The 20,099-nt window shown below is 37.1% G+C and overlaps 1 protein-coding gene across 5 annotated transcripts in view; it reads left to right on the forward strand.

The window, feature by feature from the left end:
• Positions 1-15,208: 15,208 nt before the first annotated feature.
• PDE1A (phosphodiesterase 1A) overlaps positions 15,209-20,099 on the forward strand; it is a 126,738-nt gene continuing 121,847 nt past the window's right edge. For 3 of the 5 annotated variants that reach the window (XM_088526993.1, XM_088526997.1, XM_088527000.1), the window contains exon 1: positions 15,756-16,110. In XM_088526993.1, the coding sequence (XP_088383119.1) occupies positions 16,007-16,110 (104 nt within the window). In that variant the 5' untranslated portion in view covers positions 15,756-16,006. Of the gene's footprint in view, positions 15,317-15,749; positions 16,111-20,099 lie in introns of those variants that run through there. The other 2 variants (XM_088526995.1, XM_088526994.1) reach the window with 2 other exon arrangements.

The raw sequence follows: 20,099 nt of genomic DNA on the forward strand, positions 1-20,099 counted from the left end.
CTTAGCTTTTCAGCCCCCAGTAGTTACTGTTTGATCTGCGCAAAACTTCTACAGAGCCATGATGCATGTACCGTTGTCACGGAAAATGCAGGAAATGTCTGCGTTCTTGCTAAGAAAAATATAAATATGTGATTGAGTTCACTCACCTTTTTTGAATTATTGAGGGACTTGAGGGTCATGATCCTCAGCTATTGCGCTTTGGTTCATATTACAAGTTTGTGTTGGAAACATGAACTTGATTCCTTCTGGATGAAAGTAGGAAGGATCTGCTCCAGGAACAGATCTTTCCTCCAGGGGCTGGTTAAAACGTGTCCAGAGTAAATCTCCCTGATACACATGTAACGTAGACATCATGTCCCCAGCTCTACACATCCACTCCTATTGCAATATATTCTTGTGATAATTGACTGAACTATCTGTTTGTGCAGGAATATAGGTTTGATGTAGCAGTAAGTAGTGAAGTGCTCCTTAGTGGATGGTACAGCCCAGTTTTCAATGAGAAAGACTTTCATTTCTGTTATGACTTTTGCCATTACAGGAATGTTTCTAGATGATCTTTGTGGGTTATGAGGCCTATATGGTTTGGAATGTCAAAAGTCTGCAGGTGTTCCTGCGTGTGCTGGATTTGTTTTGCATTAAAAAAAAAAAAAAAGTGAATCTCAAAATGCGAATGCCCTGTTATATAAACATCCCTTATGCATTTCTATCTCTACAAGTACTTGACAGAATGAGAATGTGAATATACAAATGGCTTCGATCTAGGACATGATATTTTAGTGTGTATGTTTGCTTGCTCTTTGCTTTAGTTCGTGACTTAAGATTTTATTTCTTTCCTGTGTCAGAATGCCTTCCTTGCATAGTATTTAAATGTTGTCTAAGTACTAGTTGCCTAGTACTAGTGCCCCTTACTAGTAGAAGAAAAAAATAATGTTTTTTGAAAGAGAGTTTCATTTTAGCACTTTCTTGCACAATTATTTTTCAACACGGGAGGGGATAATTCCCAGATCAAGTCATGTTTTTATGTAGTGTCACAAAGAAAATAGCACAGGGATGACTGCCACAGTCCTTCACATCTTAGAGCTGTGCCACCACTTGGTAGGTTCAACAGTTTGTTCCCTTTTTGCTTGTCAAATGAACATTCAATTTCTGATCTCAGTAAACCTGAACGGTGTATTTGTAATGCGATTGTGAGCAAACAACATGACTTTAAGATATCGCATAGGTGATTGCACTAATAAATTTTGCTGGAAATGCTGTGAAGTCCCCTAAGGTTCTGGCCTGTGCTCTCACTGGACTTCTGTTAAAAGCAACAAGAACCTCTTTTGGTTTTAACAATGGAATTTATTTCTTTTAAAATCTACTTATTATAAGGCAAAATGAACAGTGCTCCAAGATACTGATTATTAAATAGTCTGCTCTTTGTATGAGCAAATGTTATCTCCATCTGTGGTCTTCTTTGAAGACTAAATAAGAAGGATTAGCATCTAAGAACGTTTAGAATGTGATGCATTTGCTGTTGCAAAGGCCAAGTTTATAGAACTTTTGTATTGCAGTGTTACTCTCTGGAAAACAGGCAGTCAAAATCATTTGTGTAGAGGAGAGTGCAGATAAGGAGAAAAGGAAGACTGGCAACTCTGCAGTTGAATAGATATAGATATTGTAACAATTTTCTTCCTATCTTTGACCTTTAGGATCAAAGATAGGATAAATATTCCAAGCTTTAGCATAGCTTTGTTATGAGATTCGTTCCTTCCCGATTTTAAACCCTGTGTATCAACAGTTGGTTGGTGTATTTTTTATAGAGAAAATCAAACAAAAAAGATGTCCATGGCCTGATTTTAATGTTTTGAGAAATATAAAGTATTTTCAGTGATAGATAGAGTCAGTGGGATTTAAAGAATCAATATGTCTAGGATCAAAGGTTCATTTTTTTTTCTTTTGTTAGTTCTGTAATACCTGAGGAGATTCCTAATTCACCCATGAAGGCAGTGTACTATAAAACTATGCACCCATGCCAGTATTTCTGTGAAATCTTTGCAACTGTCTTTGGATGATTAATGATCAAGGACAAATATGCTAATAAAGGGGCAAATAAGGAGACTGCCTTTTTTCACTGAAAACATAGCTTCTCCAGATTTAAAGGACCAATGAAAAACTAAACCAGCTAACTTCCAAGAATTTCTATTTTCTGATTTTGCAGAGTATGGTTAGATGATTAATAATAATATCAGTAATACAGCTATAATATCATCACAATGCCTCAGGGTTGTAACTGCTGCACTGCTGTATAGTTACTGAAATGCTACTGCGATAATCAGTTCTTTTTCTTTTTTTTTTTTTTTCCCCCCTCTCCTTTCTGCAGACGCCAGGACCCTCCCCTCCCATCAAAATGGATCTGATTGAAACGTGCCTTGTGGCAGAGCACAAAGATACTTCATAGCTTTAGAAAAGCTGGCAGAAATCCTGGCTGCCTCTCACATGCACATGCCTCTCACTGCCCCAGGGCAGTTTATCTCGTCACCATGGAGGTCACCAGGTCTATGTGGGAGCTCTCGGCTTTGGTCTCAGCTCCCCTGATGCTCTCAGGTAAGCACACCTGGCCTGCTGGAATAGCAGCTCTGCCAGTCAGAGGAAACCTGTGCAGGAGGACCATAGTCACTGCTTTATCGTGTGTGTTTCTGAAATTGAGTGTGTAATTTCTGCAGATTTCCAAGACGTTTAGTTTATCAGTTATTTAAGAATCCAGAATATTGTTTTTCAGATTTATTCTCCTATTTACACTTTTCGTTCAGCAAGTGGTTTCTTGGCTTGGGACCAAGGGACTCCATTTCCAATATGAAATCTTAAATGTACTCAAAAGAAAAGGGCCAAAATGAAAGGAGTAGAAGGATAAAATGCAAAGATTTAATTTCCTTAAAATGATTGGCAATCTTCTAAATTTATCATTTGTGCTTGTTCCCAATGTTCATCTTAACTTTTGAAAAAAAATGCAAAGGCTGATCAGAATATATTTAAAGAATGTAAATTCTTCACTGGGAATGCTTTCTAGATATCCATGTCATTTCTCGGATGTTGAACACATTTGTGGAGTGGCTGACAGTGACAAGATTATGGGCAAGGAACTGCATTGCTGTGATCAGAGGCATAAGTATTTTGGTTTTGTCTCTTTGTTTCTTTGTGAGTTTGAGCTCTCCACCATGTCTATAAATAGCTTGTGGCATCCTTCATGATGGCATGGACTGACTTTGGATAAGGTCTAATTTTACTTGTACTGCATTTGTAGCAAGAATCTTGAACATTACTTTTTTTTTTTTTTTTTTTTTTTTTTTTTTTTTTTGTAATTTTGGTGCTTTCCGTAAAGTCTTTTTAAAGTTTCTCTCTTCATCCCTTTATCTGAAATCTTTCACGCAAAATGAAAAAGAACCATCTGAAAAAATCTGATAAGTTATATGAAACTTGATTTTTTTTTTTTTTCCCTTTGGAGATTTCCAGCAAAACCACTCTGTTTAATCCACAAGCTACGTGCTATTAAAAATATATGACGAATGGAAGTAATCAGAATTTCTGGACAAAAGTGACTCAACAGAGGAAAAACCCCATATTTCTTAATTAAAAAGTCCATATTTATTTAAAACTTAGACCAGTGCCAAGCGTAATTTGCTTTGTGCTGCCTCAATGCCTTGGCCGCCTGGTGGCTTGCTGTGTATGACTATATGGTAAAAGCCGGGCACGGTGACTTCAGCAGCATTTTGTGCCAGGCATACAGCCATTTTATCGTGCGCTATAATCTGATATATTTGCTGAAGTTTTCTATATAGACTGTTGGATTCCCAGTGGTCACATTCATAAGGATACAGATTGAAATAATAAGCTTTCTCTTATAATGAGCAATATGAAGAAGCCTTAGAAACGGGATAAAAAGGATACACTTTACTAACTTAATGTCCTGAACTGTGTCTTACAGAGGCACAAACAAGCTCTAAATTACAGATTGGGTAAAGTTAACTCTAACGGCCTTGTTTAACTTGCCCATTTATGGCCTACTATTAAGTCCCCTTGGCTCTGCCCCTGGATTTCATTATGTAACAAAACTCTGCTTAACAAGCTTCGATCTGCCAGCACAGCCATATTTGGCAAACTTTTAAAAGGTGGGTGTTATTGTCCTTTAAAATCCATGAAAGTGGAACTTTTAAAGCAAGTCAGTTGTTTCATGTCTGACGTTGTGGGGCTTTGCCATATGAAAAAAAAAATGGAAGAAGACTGTGATGTTTATTTGCCTTCAGCAAAGACTATGACCCAATTTAAATATTTGGGAGCGAGCAAATCATGCTTGCTTTTGAAGTTCAATTCAAGCTATCATCAGTAACTTTCTAGCTTTCACAATCTCCTGAGGAAATCTAAAACACTTACGTTTTATTTTGTTCTCTTCCTTCTTAAAACAAAAACACAAAAACAAAACATATTACTGTTGTTGGCAAAGGCCATAACTGAGGAAAATTTTCCTCCTTTTGTTTATTATGAAGTGACAGATGCAGACTGAAGAAAGGTACTGGGGAATAAAAATTATATCAAAATAGAAGCCCCAGCTTGTTTGGGAAGTGGTTGCAATGTGAGAAGAATTCTTATCTGCTGGTAGTTGTGCCACACGATGTAAAGAGGTGACATTTATTTTGTTAAAACAAGTAGTGGCTGTGCTGGCCTTCTCAGGACTTATTTTAAAATAATTCAACAACTTTGTTATGAAGAAAGTTTTCAGACATTAATAATCCACAAAAACTATATCCATTAATATCTTTCACATTTTTTTTCCTAAAATACAGTTTGGTGCTGTGCAGTCAACTGTGATGTTCTTAAAAACAGAAATTCAAATTTAAAATATTTAGTAAACAAGAAATGTGAAATTAGAGACATACAAGCATTTTTATGGAAGTTGTTTCTTCACTGATGAACACTATTTTTTTTTTCAGTGATCTGCCTGAAGGCCATGGACATGTTGGCTCATCTTCCCTTCTGAGTGATGCAGCAGAATTTTTTTGTGTGCTCCCCAGCCTTCTGGTCGAAGGGATGCGAAGGCATTTTCAGAAAAATCACCTGGATGTGAATGTTCTTTTTTTGTGTAAGTTTTACTTTTAGGTGGTATTTTCTTATATTTAATTCTTATTCTTATTTTCTTATTATCTTTAACACTTGTCCTTGTGAGGGACGGGAAGGAGGAGCTGATGGGAATGGAGACGAGTTTCAATTCTGTGCACTTGGCACCTTCATAGGCTTTTTTCAAAATGCTGTAAGATTTTGTAGATAGTAAAGTGGAATATGCGTATCATTCATTGAAACAGAAGAATATTTACCATCTCAGGTACTTTTTATAAACAGAAATTTTAAGAATTATGCAAATCTACACTAGTGATGTCTAGAGAGCCATTATGTCAGTTATTACTTAATTGATTTGCATACATGTCAGCCTGTATGAACAAATGCAACGTTCTTTAATGCAGGTAATGTTTTCTGCATATGCAAATGTATGCAGTTGGAGCTTTGACAACCAACAGCAAATTCCAGTGTGATCTTTTGTGAGATTATAGAAAGCTCTGCCAAATGTACTTTCAAGAGAATTTTTCTAAGCAAAGTTGAAATCTAAAAATTTCCCATGAAAACTCCAATTCATGTAGTTTCCTGCCAATTTTGCAAAGAGCAGCGATGAGATAAATACACTTTTGATTAAAAAAAAAAGTCAGATGAATAAAATGATTTTTGATTTTCCTTTTACTGATGTCATAATTTTTAACGCCTTCTAAATCACAGGGGGAGGCAATGACAGAGGTTTTCCTCAGCTTTAATTTTCCTTGTGTCAGTGCTTTACTCATGGTGCCATACATCTCTTTGAGGTAGGAAGTGCTTTTTCACCATGTCAGTATATCAAAAGTCTTCAGATAGACATCTGCCTTATGTCACTATCTGAAAGAAAGTTTTGCATATAAGAACTCTAAAATTCATGCTGATACTTGCCTTAAGAGACATAGGGCTTGATAATAAGCAACATCCAATGGCTTAGAATATACCATTCAGCTTAACATGTATTTCATCTACCCTGGATTTTAAGAAATCTTTCCAGAAACTGTATTTGGTTAAGTTACTTTTTATTGTCGTCAGTAGATAATGTCAGTCAGATGGCTCTGAGTCTGGAGAAGGCATTACTTTGACTAAGGCTTCACTGAAATTAAATTTGGAATTTGAATCAATGCCCAGGAATGATCTCAGATATAACAGATTAAATTTGCTAAGGTCTCTTCATTTTAAATGTGTTTTTAAAACAAATCAGATAATTCTTCCAGACTTTGGCCTTTTAATGCTTTTAGTCTTTGTTTGGGCTGAATGAACCATTATACTTTGGGTTACTGAACAACAAATTTTAAAACTATTCTGTAGTATATTTGTATACAAATAAGTGCATTTAATAGATGCATATGTTTCAATAATAATTTATAAGTAGCAGAAAAACCTTTGTCTTTTGCATGCTATCATAATTTTCCTTTTATACTTTGGAGAAATATGAGTAAAAGGAAAGGCAGAGAATAATTATGGGTGTACAATATTGTCCACTGTGCATCCTCAGAAATCAAATATATGAAAGGGTTCTTCAAATACTTTACTGTGAAAGCAGGATGCAACACATAGGAAAATAGTTAAATAATTCAGTTTTCTGTCTCTGATAGTATTAGATACACCTGACCAGGATTTTGTATTATTGTAACAAGATAATTTGGTTTTTGTTCCATCTGGTGATGCACTTATGGTCTGAAGCCTGAAAATTACTTGCCTTTTCATTTTTATCCTATGTTACATTAATAGCAGTTGCCATTATTTATCCAATCTGTTAAAAGTCTTAATAACATAATTAAATCAATTACATCCTGCAGTAAAGAATTCTGCAGGTAAACTATTTAGTCTATATCCTGCTACCGGATAGAATACGAAGTGTGCAGATTCACGTACTTCTTTAAAATAACTTTTAATTTATTGGAAATGCCAAGTCCTAATGCAGAGCATTGCAAAGCATAACCTTGCTAGTACAGTTTCATCCATGTTGGCAGGACTTCACCATGCATTAGAATCACAGAATGCCAGTCTGGGTTGGGAAAGACTTCTGGAGCTCCTCTTGTGTAGCCCCCTGCTCAGTTAGTTCAAGGTACTCGAGGACTCCAGTCAAATATTGAACAACTTGAAAACCTGTGGGTGTTTGGCTTTTTGAGTCTGAAACTGGGCCCAGTATTCCAGTTGCAGTCTTACAGTCGGGGAAAAGAGGAAGGGTGACTTTCCTGGGCCTGCTGGCTTGGCCTCTTACTCTCTGCAGTGAGTGGTCCTTCCTCTGCTGAAAGGGTAGGGACCTGGGGAGCCTGAGAACAAGCATTACCAGTGAAAACCACAATGTTCTTCTCTCTCCTTTTTAATGCATCCACATTTTCACCTCCGTGCACAGCTCTCTGTCACCAATGCCTGTAGCTATCTCAATACCAGGAGAATTCCTTGGCTAAGGTCAGTCAGAGAAGCCTGATGGAATAGCTTTTGTCATTCGTGTGGAAAGAAGGTTGCCTGGATTGCACCTAGGTAGCCTTCATCTCTATCATTTCTGAGGGACTCTAACCCATGAGGATGATGATGAATAATGCCAGAAATAAAGAACTACAAAGGTCTCCTTTATCTTACTGTTGCATTTTTCTTTCTGGGATTTGGTGGGTGCAAAGGTCTTTGTGATCTGACCTTTTAAATATCTTTACCTTTTAAATATCAAGACATAATGCTTCCTTCTGGTGCCAGAAATATCAAGCACTAAGTTGCTGATGCTATAAAATGTTTGTGTTATGTATCTTAATGTAATTAGTCTCTTTGATCTCTGGAGTGATTCATGAACACTTTTAGGAAAGCAGAAATAATGCTAATCTGGCTTCTGAAGCCAAGTATATTAAAAAAGTCTTTCTATCGTGTTCTGTCTTTATACTTTTGCTCCTCTTTTATAGCTTGTATAGTCATCATAGTATTTGGATGTTATATTGCTGCTAGTTTGTTTTCCTTCTGTGTCCCCCCGCCCCACCACAGTTAGTAAGTTAATAGCATTTCTGACACTGACACAAGCGTTTATGAAATTCAGAAAGACAAGTGGAAATTTCCGTGTTTGGTAAAGAAATCATAGTTCAGTCATACTGTTGTTCCTGAAAGTGATGTGGAATTAGTCCAATTATTTAGATTACTGATGTGTTAAGCAGCACATCTGGATACATGAAACTATACTTATAGACCACAAAACATGTACAGATATTCATTAGTTTCAACAGATGCTTTCTGGAGAATCAGTCTCAGGTATCTTTCCATTTTGAGGGAAGTACAAAGGATTATTTGTTGCTCATAAGTTTCTAGAATAATAGATTAGTAGCATGAATTTTTTTAAAACATTTTCTCTCTTTATGAGGAAATGACTGGATTTTATTAATGGAAATGAAAATTTGAGTTTAGCAATCATGAGAATTCCTCTGTGGGTAGCTGAGTGTTCTTGTGCTTATAATGTGCTCTCCCAATGCTTCTCTGTGGGATCCATCTGCCATCTTTTTATTCAGAGAATATATTTGAATATCTTAACCCCGAAGTGATTAAAACACCTATTTTCTAAATCAAGATTAAAAGCATGGAAATAGAAAAAAACACATGGGACCATCTACATTTCTGATTCTTCTGATTTTTGTCTGTTCTTTTTGTAAGCTGTGGTGAAATATTCCATTATCACCCTGGGTATCCAGTTCTAGGGTTTAACTATCATAATTAGAGAGTGCTTCTTAATTTCTAGCCTGAATTGTGTTTGGTACAAATTAAACTGATTACTACTTTTGCTCTCCTGACTACACCTTGAGAACCTTGAGTTTTAATATTATCATCCAATATATAAAGAAAAAATATTGCATTTAACAGAAATCTTGTAATTTCTCGAATGGACAATACAGTTCTTTCATTGTTTTTCTACACCATGAGATCTGACAAATCCTCAAATCATTCTTGTTCACTTCTGGACTTTCTCCAACTTGTTCACATCGTTAATACTGTCAGGAAGCACATTCAAGCAAATGGTAACCTAAATTATAATTATAAATAAACAGACAAAGCGCAGAAAAATAAGCCTCTCAAATGATTCTAGTGAGCTGAAATGGATACGTCTTGCTCTTCCTTTTCACTTTTTCACTTTTTTTTTTTTTTGTATGAGTCTTTATCCCATCACTCCCTAATGCAACTTCACCAGCCGTATCATAGGTTAGGCTTTGATATTGTAATGGTTCAAAGAAAGTGGATAAGATAAGGGATGGAGTAATGATGTTTTCCTGTTAGCGCTGGAGATGTATCAGTGGCAGTGGAATAATGTGAGCTGCAAAAGCATTTTAATGAAAACAGTCTGTGGTAGAGGAGTTCTAGCTATTCTTAAGGTGTAAAAGCTGGTTGTATGACCTATGGATGTCAACTTTTTGCTAATGTATTAATCTATGTGTTGCTCACTGGAATTAGGTAAAGTTCAAATTCTCCTCTGGCCTCTTCCAAATTTTGCTGACCCTTATTGAACTCTTTCTTTCAATGTATATTTAACATTTAATTTCTCAAGGGCTATTAATGTATAAATTAAGAATGCAGGATAATTAAATCATGCTTTTAGAAACTCTCACTTTAAGCAATCTAATATTTAAGAAAGATATAGACGTTTTATTTTAAAAACCAATTATTTTAGTTCTGTCTTTTCACTTGAGTTCATGCATTTTTCTCTTCAAATTTTCTACTGGAAAATACATATGAAGATGTTTATGCCAAGTCATGGGATGATATGAAAAACTTGACAGAGAGATATTTTGTCATTCAGTTTACCTAAACTTTACCTTTACACTTTGGTTGAACTTGCATACTCCAGTGATATTAAACATGTTCAAGTGATACTAAACATCTGACTGTCAGCTGAGTTTTGCTCTTGTCATTAATCTTCTTGCATGCTACACTGTTGAACTATTTTTTAAATGTGCTGCCAGTTTTTACCATCCCTTTAATACTCCACTCATCCTTTAAGATGTTTAAAAACTATTGTTCCACTAAAAAAAACTGTTGTTCCACTAAAAACTGTTCCATTAAAAATGGAATCTGTTTTACGGGAAATGCAAGGTGAAAATGCAGTGTATGTTAAGAACTGGCCCTTCTGATTTCAGCAGCACTTAAATTTCAAGTGATGTAGCAATTCCATGAAGTGCAATGGTTTGAAATAGACTCATTCGAAGTCAGATAATATTGTGCATGCTCCAATACAGTCGCACCATGCACTCAATCAATATCCATACAATTACAGTCACACTGACTTATAGTGAATATTAATTGTGTACAGTTTGAATATTTTGAAAATTAAGGTGCATTCATCAACTTTCTGTGGTTCCTTGTGTGTCTCTATGATTGGTTTTACACTAGATAGCATATTATTCAGGCAGCCTTCAAGGACATGGGGAACATTTCTTGGCTCTTTAGTAGGATTCCCTGTATACTCAGTTTTCTAGCATGCGTTTGCCAGTACCAGTAGCTCCATCTACTAGTAAAACAGATAGAATGTTAGACTTAGAATAGATTCATATGTTCTTCACCTTTTAAAAGTTCTTTAGTTATTTAATTCCATTATTTGTAATGCAATACAGATACAAATGGCCCCATGAGGGTAGGAAGTGTATTTCAGTCTCTTGTGTTAAAATGTTCCTTGATGCTTTGAAGTGAACAGAAAACCTCTTTTCCTCTAAAAAGAGAGTGGTTACTACAACATTTTGTAATTCCTTTTATGGAAAAAGTCCCTCTATATAAGTAAATATATAAAAACAATCCATTAAAATATCTTCGAATTTGGTATCAAGGTAAGCTGACAACAAATATATTGGGCACTCTTGCCTCTAGCTTGCCCTGTTCATCAATTTGTTCTGATCTGTTGCCACTTCCCTTGTGTTGTTATGTCTTACTACTTAATCTGTGTGAAAAATATAATGGTCTCTGCTGCATTCTATTATTTATTGTATGTGTCTTCTGATTTCCCAATATATCCTTTCCATTTAAGCAAAACTCACTTGTGTTTGACTCTCCTTAAGGTATGAAATACTGGTGAATAGCCTTGCTATTCTGGATTACTGATTTCTTCTATTCTAAAATGCAGTGCATTCATTACAGCTAAATCACAACAGAACTTTCTGAAGGGGAATGGGATTTCATATGATATGAGAATGAACTGGTGTAAATACACTGAATGTTGTTAAAGAAGGCTTGGTTTTAATTTTTCATTAAGATCATTTTGGCAGTGTAGTACTTAAAATGAAAGTACCATTTTGTGGCTCTTCAGAAGTACCAGAGCTGGAGTACAGGCTTTAGAGTAAATTAAATTAATCCTTTAGTATGCTTGGAAAATACATTTATCTCAGAACAGTCACAGAAAACTTTAATTAGACTAATACGTGATTTAATTCTATTGTTAGCATATTGTGACATGAATTGCTGCATGGATGGGTGGAAAACAGGTGACCTGCTTATAGTCTTTTAATACATTTATCAGTTTCCTCTCCTGACATATGAATAAGCAGATTATCACTCACTAATATTAGGGCACAAAAAGCGTGCTAAAGGGATGAAACAATTCAATGACATTGTGGGACTCACTCATATCTTTGTGAGTATTTGCAGGAAGAGAATTCAAATCTGGAAAATGTGCAGACCATACACAATGCAAAGGAATACAGTTACAGGAAAAGAGTTTTAACAGATCAGTGACATTACTTATACGTTCGGATATGAAAAACAGCATCAGACAAAACATGGTCTCATAATTTTGTATTCTGGTAAAAGAGAGGTAGTCCTTCTTTGGGGAAAATGCTTAGAATTATCTGTGTTCATCTGGAAACCAAAACAGCAATTGTGAAGAATTGCAGAACTTTTTTATTTATTTTTTTTCTTTTTTCCCCTTAAGTGTTTTGTGTTTGTATCAATCTCTGGAGTTTCATTCTGTGTCTATGTAAGTATAAAATGGTGGTAAGTAGGCAAGACAAATCATGGTTTTGTCAAGGGAGCTCCACTTCAGAGCATAATTTGCAAATAAATTCAGCTTTGCCGCTTTATCTTGTCACAGCAGAGTGACCCCAAGGACCAGGGAGGAAATGCGAGAAGATACTGAACTAATACATACGTTTCTGTGTGCCCGTTTCCCCCTTCCACTTTCCTCTTGCTTTTGATGAGAAACTGTAAAGCATTTTTTTTCTGAATTTAAAAAATGGAGAGGCTGTAGAGAGTGTAAAGTCCGATGACATCAGTTAGCCTTTCAAATGAGACAGCACTTATCCGCAGTTGCACCTGTGTCCAAGGCCAATGGATGATGGCCAAGGAAATGAAAACTGGAAAAATACAGACAAAGAGCAACACAAAGTCTCTAGACTTTGTGTGTAAGATGAAGCCTTTAGAAAAATGTAGATTCTGATATGCTTTGTACAAGAGACGTTTCTGGGCCTGCTGTGGGCAATTGTATTAAAAGCGACTGTACTATGTGAGTGATTACACCCAGTATTCACAAAGCTAACTGGTGACTGAAGTTACAGACACCCTTGGTCTTTAAGAAACTGTAAGCAGAAAGCAGAGAACTAAATATGTGCATGTTGAAGCTTTGCAAATAAGCAAAAGTCTAATAATAGTTATAGGTCAGTAATACATGTATGGTCACGGCATCTAAGAGTTATGCTTGTAACAGGAAGCATTTCTGTAGTTTTAAAAGTAGTTTAAAAAAAAAAGAAAAAAGGAACCTGAAAGTTTATGTTGTCAGGTTTGGAGGGATGAGTGTTGGTAGGAGAAATTACCCTGCAGGCCTCTTGTTACTTCCTTTTTCTCTGTTACTCGTGAGTTGTATGTATTGAAGATAATTTCAAATAAAGCAGCGTATTTAATTTCACTTCAGAAGCAAGGGATTTGTTTAAAATAAAGCTCTCCTTTTCCTCATCACAAGCTGCCCTGGCCCCTATTCCTGTTTCCCAGCCAATCTGTTACTGGTCTGGCTGCAGGATTTTCCCTGTTTTAAGGTAGAAAGATATTTTTGTTGCAACTGTGTGATTTTGGTACAACTATAAATGTCTCCTGTAATTCAGCACTAAAAAGCTAGTCTGTCTTTACTATTGAGTAGGCTTTAAAATGAAATTACTTCTTTGCATATGACACTGAGTGTTATTCAAGGGAAGCGGTTTTGGTTAATGGGGAAACATTGCCATTTAGTGCAGCTTCCTATCTGAGGATTAAGTGGCATTGGGGCAGTTTTGTTTTTGCCTTAGTTATTATATCTCCATGTTGACTCACAGAGTCTTTCCTTTAATGTTCATTTTAATCCAGAAATTTTAATCCTAATTAAAAAACAAAACAAAACTGTGGGCGAAGGACCAAAACCATTATATTTTTGTAGGAGGAAAATGAACTCTACTATGGTTTGCTGAGAGCCTAGCAGGAATACTGGATTGGCCAGGGCAAAAGAGGAAAAGAGAACAAGAAGAGAAAGTGGCCGAAGGAAACCTCTTTAAGGTAATTGATCCTTTCAGCTGGTACCTTGCTGGTTAATGTCAGTCCCTGAAGTGACTGCTCGTTGTTTAGTGCCCTGGATCATCATCCAACTAGTGTGGACCACAGGGAAACAGACGTGTTCCTGAGCCAGTCAGGCCAGTCCTGATTCCTGATAGGATATTAAGGATATTAACAGCTGATAATACTTCTCTCCAGGAAACCAAAATAATGCATTTTCACTACTGATTTACTTGTTGGGGAGAGAGAACAGCTTAAACACACTACTATTTTTCCTTATAGAATTAGACAAGAGTAAGGAAATAAGAGAAAAAATAGGCCCTTAAAATACCCTCTGCCCCTGGGAGTTTATATGGTTTATAGAAATACGTTTTTTTTTTTTTTTTTTTTTTTTCCTCCTTTCATTGCTTCAGGTGTCTGGTAGTTTAAGAGGAATGAAACAGATTAGTATGTGATATTCTCATTAATTATTCTATGGAAGGATATTTATACTGTTTCTTATGAACTTTAGTAGGATTCCATGTGTAACAGTAGTGGGAACTTTGGAAGGTCCTAAGTGGTTCCTCAGGGAAGTCTGAAAGTTACTTTGTGTCTTCTTTAAGCAAAGAAATGCCTTGCAGTTTTTCAGAAAACAACTGTTTTCTGAAAACTGAACTGAACTGTTTTCTTCATTATTGTCTTATGATGCTTTTTGAAAATTATAAAGATATGGCTCGTTTAGTGACTGTTTCTCAAATGTTGCTAGCGGAATGCACAGGACTGATTCTTACAGATCTGAGGCAGGAAAAGTTCTGTGCAATTTTGTGAAAAATTAGAACAATTTAGACCTGTGCATGTGTTAAAACTGTAGAAGTAAATGAAACGTATTGTTTAATTGTCTAGATGGAATCACTGGATAAAAGGCACATCTAATGCAGATTTATAACTCCTAGAGGAGATATTTTAAATCTATAACAAGAAAAGTATTTTAGCAGAAGAAAACTGTGTAGAAAATTCTGAGGAGTGTTAGGATTCTTTCAAAGCTATGAATTTTTTGTTATAAACATTATCACCGAACAGTATTACCTGAATCTGCCACTGCCTCAGAGGGGGACCCCTCCTCATCTCTTTATAAGATTTAACACAGCTCAAGCTGCCTCGCTGAAGTCATCCTGGGATATGCATCACACCCCCTCGAGCTCCTTCCAGTCAGCAGCCAAGGAGGCTCTTTCTCACCATTTCATCACAGACCTAAGGCCCCTTTTCTTGGTTGGCAGTGAGCGCAGTAGCTGGCAGGGCTTAGACATATTTACTCCCATTTGGCACTCCTCTCTCGCCGGCTGCTCGCACAGCTCTTAGTGTGATTGAAAGAAGTGTGATCCCTAAGATAAGTGCGATATGCTTGGTTATCTGGCTGCTGCTCTGGAAACGCAGGTTGGCACTGACTCACAGATGGGGACAAGTGCTATGCAAAGAGCAGGATTTGCTCTGCAAAGCCCCGCTGAGAGCTGAGCAAGCAGTGCAATCCCCTCCAGAAAGCAGCCCTAACGCGGGGCCGGTCCGTGCGTGCGGCTGGGTCCTCACCTCGCGCCGCCTGCGCGCGCGTCATGGCGCTGCTGGCAGCGCCGCCTCGCATTGGCACCGGCGCTGCTGTCCCAAAGGATTCACGAGCAGGCTGGCTTGCAGCTGCTGCATTTTCCACTGGTTAAATTGACAGTTTCCTACTGTGTAGAGTTGCTAGGAGAAGGTGAATAGTCATCATTACAGCGTATGCCTCCCCTAACAACCTGTAGAGCTCTGATTCCTCTTCGGCAGGGATTTATACGTGACTTCAGTACTGACTTTGCATTTGTTCAGTCATATTCTTGCTGATAGGCTGGTTGATATTTATTCATTAAGAATCAATTCAGGATCAGCGAAAGAGATGAAAGCTGTGGCATTTAAAACATGCGCCCTTTCTGTAGGGTGATAGTGGCTTCTACCATCTGCTTTCCTATTGCAGCCTGTGTCTCCAACCTGCCTTTCTTTCCGTCTGGATTGCTAAAGCCACTTGCATTTCTCCTGCATAGCAATGAATCGTAGTCCATTTTAAGGAATCTTTTGTGCTTCTCAGTATATTCCTGCAACAGACCAAGCGCATGGGAGAGGAGCTTCGGCGGTCAGTCAGTCTGTAGGGTAGCAGCAGGCTCACATGGATGAATTAGACTTGTGAGATGAGAGGGGCTGCTTGTGCTGCTCTGTGTGTGTGAGCGAAGAGTGGATCTGTCTATCAAAGTGAGCAGCAATTCAGGCAGAATCTTCCCTTGGCTGTTGTAGCTCCGATGGGCAAGCTGCTACCGTGTAACGTTTGTGGATCTCCTCACACTGGTAGGGAATAAGGAATGCTTTTCCTTGCTGCTGAGCCTGACTGTGGCTGTCTCGCTATAGGGCAATAACCATGGGGGCTCGAGCTACGGACTCAACTCGGGACCTGGAAAGCACCTCTATCAAGTACCAAATTGGAGGACATGCGGAGAAAATGTGGCAACGGCTCAAAGGAATGTGAGTAGTTTCTCTCCTTGGCTTTTGTTCCTTTCCTTGGGAAAGATTATTTTCATCTCTCTGTTAAAATGACTAATTACTAAAATGAGAGAGAGTGATTTCTAAGCAGTGATTATTTGCTATTGCGATACAAATATATCTCTATGATACGTGATGGTACTTAGCTTAATATCGGTTACTGTGCAAGGTTCATTCACCGCATATGAAAGATGCAGGAGTGCGAACTGTGAGAACTGTTATCCAAATTCAAATGCAGGTAAGTCCTTTCAGGCTAGTACTCTCTTAGCTCTGATATGGTTTAGTTAATGTTATCTTCAGAATCGGCATCTCTGGGGCTGTTTCATCATTGCTGTCAGTATATGTAGGTAAGTGCATTATCACAGTTCCAGAGAAGATACCGATACTTTCCCTCTTGAGAGTGCAGGTAAACAAGTTTATGCTAGAAGATGCTTAGCTAGCAAAAGGATGTTATGTCTCTGTTTTTTTTTTGTAAACCATTTCGATACTCAACAACACTAAAGATTGATTAAAGGGCCAGCTGAAGGGACCATCATTATGCACCTGCAGGGTGTAATTCAGTCAAATTAATTTTCAATATAGACTTTTGGTGTAAATGTAACTAAATAAATGCGACTTATCAAAGAAAACCAGTGTGTTTTTAAACCCTCAAACATCAATGTCTCCTTTCAAATATTTGGCTTGTTTTTGCTCTAAAAGCTGCTGTCAGGATGTAACAAATGAATAAACACACATTATGTTTGTTGCTTTGGAAGCAAGGAGATGGCATAATTATTTTAGCTGGAGCGAGAAATATTGAGTTTCAAAAGGTATGAAATAAATGCTATATAGTGCATCAACCATCAAAGGAGAATATTTGATTGAAATCTATGCATACCCCACAGCACTTAAGAAGATTAGATGTGTTGGTCATGGCAACATCTGCATCCCCTATGCACTGGATAGAAATTCAAGCAGGCTATGGGAAAGCAAGTCTCTGCAGTCTGCCTTCTTTCAGGGGAAAGTTGGTTTGCTTCGCAGAGAAGCCACTTTAAGTTGTGGATAGGGTTTATAAGAACTTCTCTGTGATATGCCTTTGAATCCTTGCTCTGAATCCTATCACCACTCTGTTTAAGATTATGCACTTTGGGAACTGTGTTGGCCCTGGGGATCTCTAAGAGCGCTCAATGGAGCAAATATTTTCATTGTTTTCTGATGCCACAAGCTTGCTGCTTGACTTGCACCAACCAAAGAGCTCCCCAAGTTTGTGCTGACTTCCATTAGCATAGGATCTATGCTGCTACTTTTGTTCATTTTGCAAGTTCTTTATTACTACCAACGTCTTTGGTAGAAATGGTTTTTCTTTTAAGTTCCCTCTGAATATTGAGTGGAATTGCTTCATTATGCAAACTAATGTAAATAACTAAACAGTAATGCAACTGAGTGCAACCTCCAAGAAATAAAGCTCACACCTTTAGGTATAACTAAAGCAATAGTTGGAGTTTGTGGTTTATTAAGGTCAAATGGAGCTAAAGAGTTTGAAAACTGAAGTGTCTGGTGCTTTGGTGGTGCCGTGACAGTTGTGACTGCAGGACAGGGTACTTGACAGAAACAGGCCATAATATTAGATAAGTGTTGAGCTGTCTATTCAGCAGTCTTTCCAATGATTCACTCAGTACTTAATATGATATCAAATAAAGTCACTGACTAGTCTGAATATTCACTATTCTCAGCGTTGAATGGGGAAGTTGATTTTTTTTCGGAGCAGGTACTATGCTCAGCTTACAGTGTAAGCATCAAGTCACTAAGGAAATGAATTCATTCTGTTTATGTGGCGGTATGAAAGTAGCTGGTAACTACCAACATGATAATATGTGCTAAGGGAGAAGGACAGATAAGACAGACTGTCACAGATAATTGTGTGTGAGGAAGAATTCTTTTATAGATTGTTAGTTCAGGAAAACAGGTTTGTCTTGGGAAATGGAGCTGTTAAGGAAACTGAATTTTGCCAAGGGAAAATCTTTTGTCTGCAGAATTCCATGTATATAAAACCTCAGTGACTTCTTTTTGGTTTTTTTTTATTTTGTTTTGTTTTATTCCATTTTTATACATGGATGGTGTTATGTACAATAATTAATGAGAAATTGTCATCTGAATGAATGTCCAGTAAAAGCTGTGTTGTGAATGTGCTTGGATGAAAGAGCCTTCCTGCAGAGCCTCCTCTGTATAAAATTGCATAGCCCTTGTTGTCTTAGTGCTTTCCTCAATGCTGGATGAAAGTCTGGATGTTTCGAGTGGCACCAAATCCGTACACAACTTTCACCCAGTCCCTGTGACCTTGTAATCAGATTCTGCTTTCTGCATCGTTACCTCCAGTCCGACTCCTTTATCTTTACATTGAAACTGCATCACGGCTATGCAGGAGAGAGGATATAAACTATTTTAGATGCTAAAGGAGACTGACTAGCCTAGACCCTGTTTGTTGATCTTGCAATGTTGCAGTGAAAAAACGTCCATTATTGTTTGTGTAAAAACTTCATAGGGCAAAATGGTCCCTAGTCACTGATTTGCGAAAACACAAGCAGCCTTCCCAGTGTGTTAGTATCAACTGCAGAGATAACTTTTCTATTTAAACTTGACAGAAACTGTCAAGTAGAGAGACAATTCCCCTATTCTTGCTGAATTATCAGAAGGGAGAACGCTTTAAAAGGCAATCAATGTAGTTGCAGATTAGCAGACTGTTAGGTCTAAAAAGCACCAAGATGGATAAAACTAGTTAAGAAACCTTACTCGACCATTCGCTCACCAGACGCACAAATACTGGTGGAAAAACTGCAGAACAGTTTCCAGAAACGTATCCAACAAAGAGGTCTTTCCCTGCTTTCTGCAAGTTCCTTGCTCACATTATATTTTATACTGTAATTGGTATTTACATTTTTTTCTTGCCCTTTTCTCTACATTCAGCTTGCCTAATTGATGAAAGTTCAGAAAAAAAAAATGAAGAGATGTCTATCCTTATCAAAGCATGCCCTTTCGTGATATGGAAGTTTATAAATTTGTAAGTACTGAATGGTTAGGAGAAAAGATAAGCTTAGAGATGAATAACTGTGGTAAAAAATACTTAGACAGAAATTGTCACTTCCTGGCAACTGCATCAGGAACAGTTCAAGTTGTTTTTTTCTCTTGATACGATGCCTATTTTTAAGTTTTCTTAATATAAAAAGTTTTCTTAAAGGAAAATTATAAGCTCTTACAGAAGATAATGTGAGAGACAATTCTAAATTGTACTTAAGTGAAGTTAAAGCTGTTGTTTGTCAAGTATAATTCCAGAAATTCTCTGAAAAGAAAATTGAAGAATAATATAATGATTTACCTGTTGGTGTTTATTTAGCCCGTTAGTGCTATCATTACACTAAGAAATGTTCCATTTTAAATTGTGAACTAATTCTTGTATTTCTGAAATCTAAAATCTGTTTCTTTGGCCAGGTAGTCAAGGTAGACAATTTAGACTAATAGTTTTGTAATCTAAATATATGTATTTAAATGAAATGTGTAGTATGATAAATGTTATAATTTTCAATAATTTTAGATATTTTAGACATACAATTTTAGATAATTAAGCTAGCATTAGCAGTTTAGAGAACTCTGTGATCCAGTGATATTAGAATAATATATTTTTGTTGCTAGTAAGGTGTTTCACCTATTCTTATGTACAAGAGACATAGAATTATTTTTCCAGTTGGTACTTAGTTTTGCTGCAATTTCTGGCACGTCTGATGGTTTGGATGCGTTGCTGGTTATTTTGATGAATTAGGGCAAATGACAGTCCTGCAATTTAAAGTGGGCAGGTGCATTGCTGTGTACCCACTCCTTCATTTTGCAGTCCCTTCCAGCAGAGCCTTCTACACGCAAAAGTCATGATTTGCCTATGATCCCCATAAGAACAGCAGGAGTGTTTCTTTACAGCTTTCACAGCCTCTATATAATATAAC

This window comes from Tinamus guttatus, unplaced genomic scaffold (assembly GCF_059628265.1).
Source record: "Tinamus guttatus ecotype Peru unplaced genomic scaffold, ASM5962826v1 Tinamus_guttatus_pri_ptg000260l, whole genome shotgun sequence".
NCBI classification, from domain to species: Eukaryota; Metazoa; Chordata; class Aves; order Tinamiformes; family Tinamidae; genus Tinamus; species Tinamus guttatus.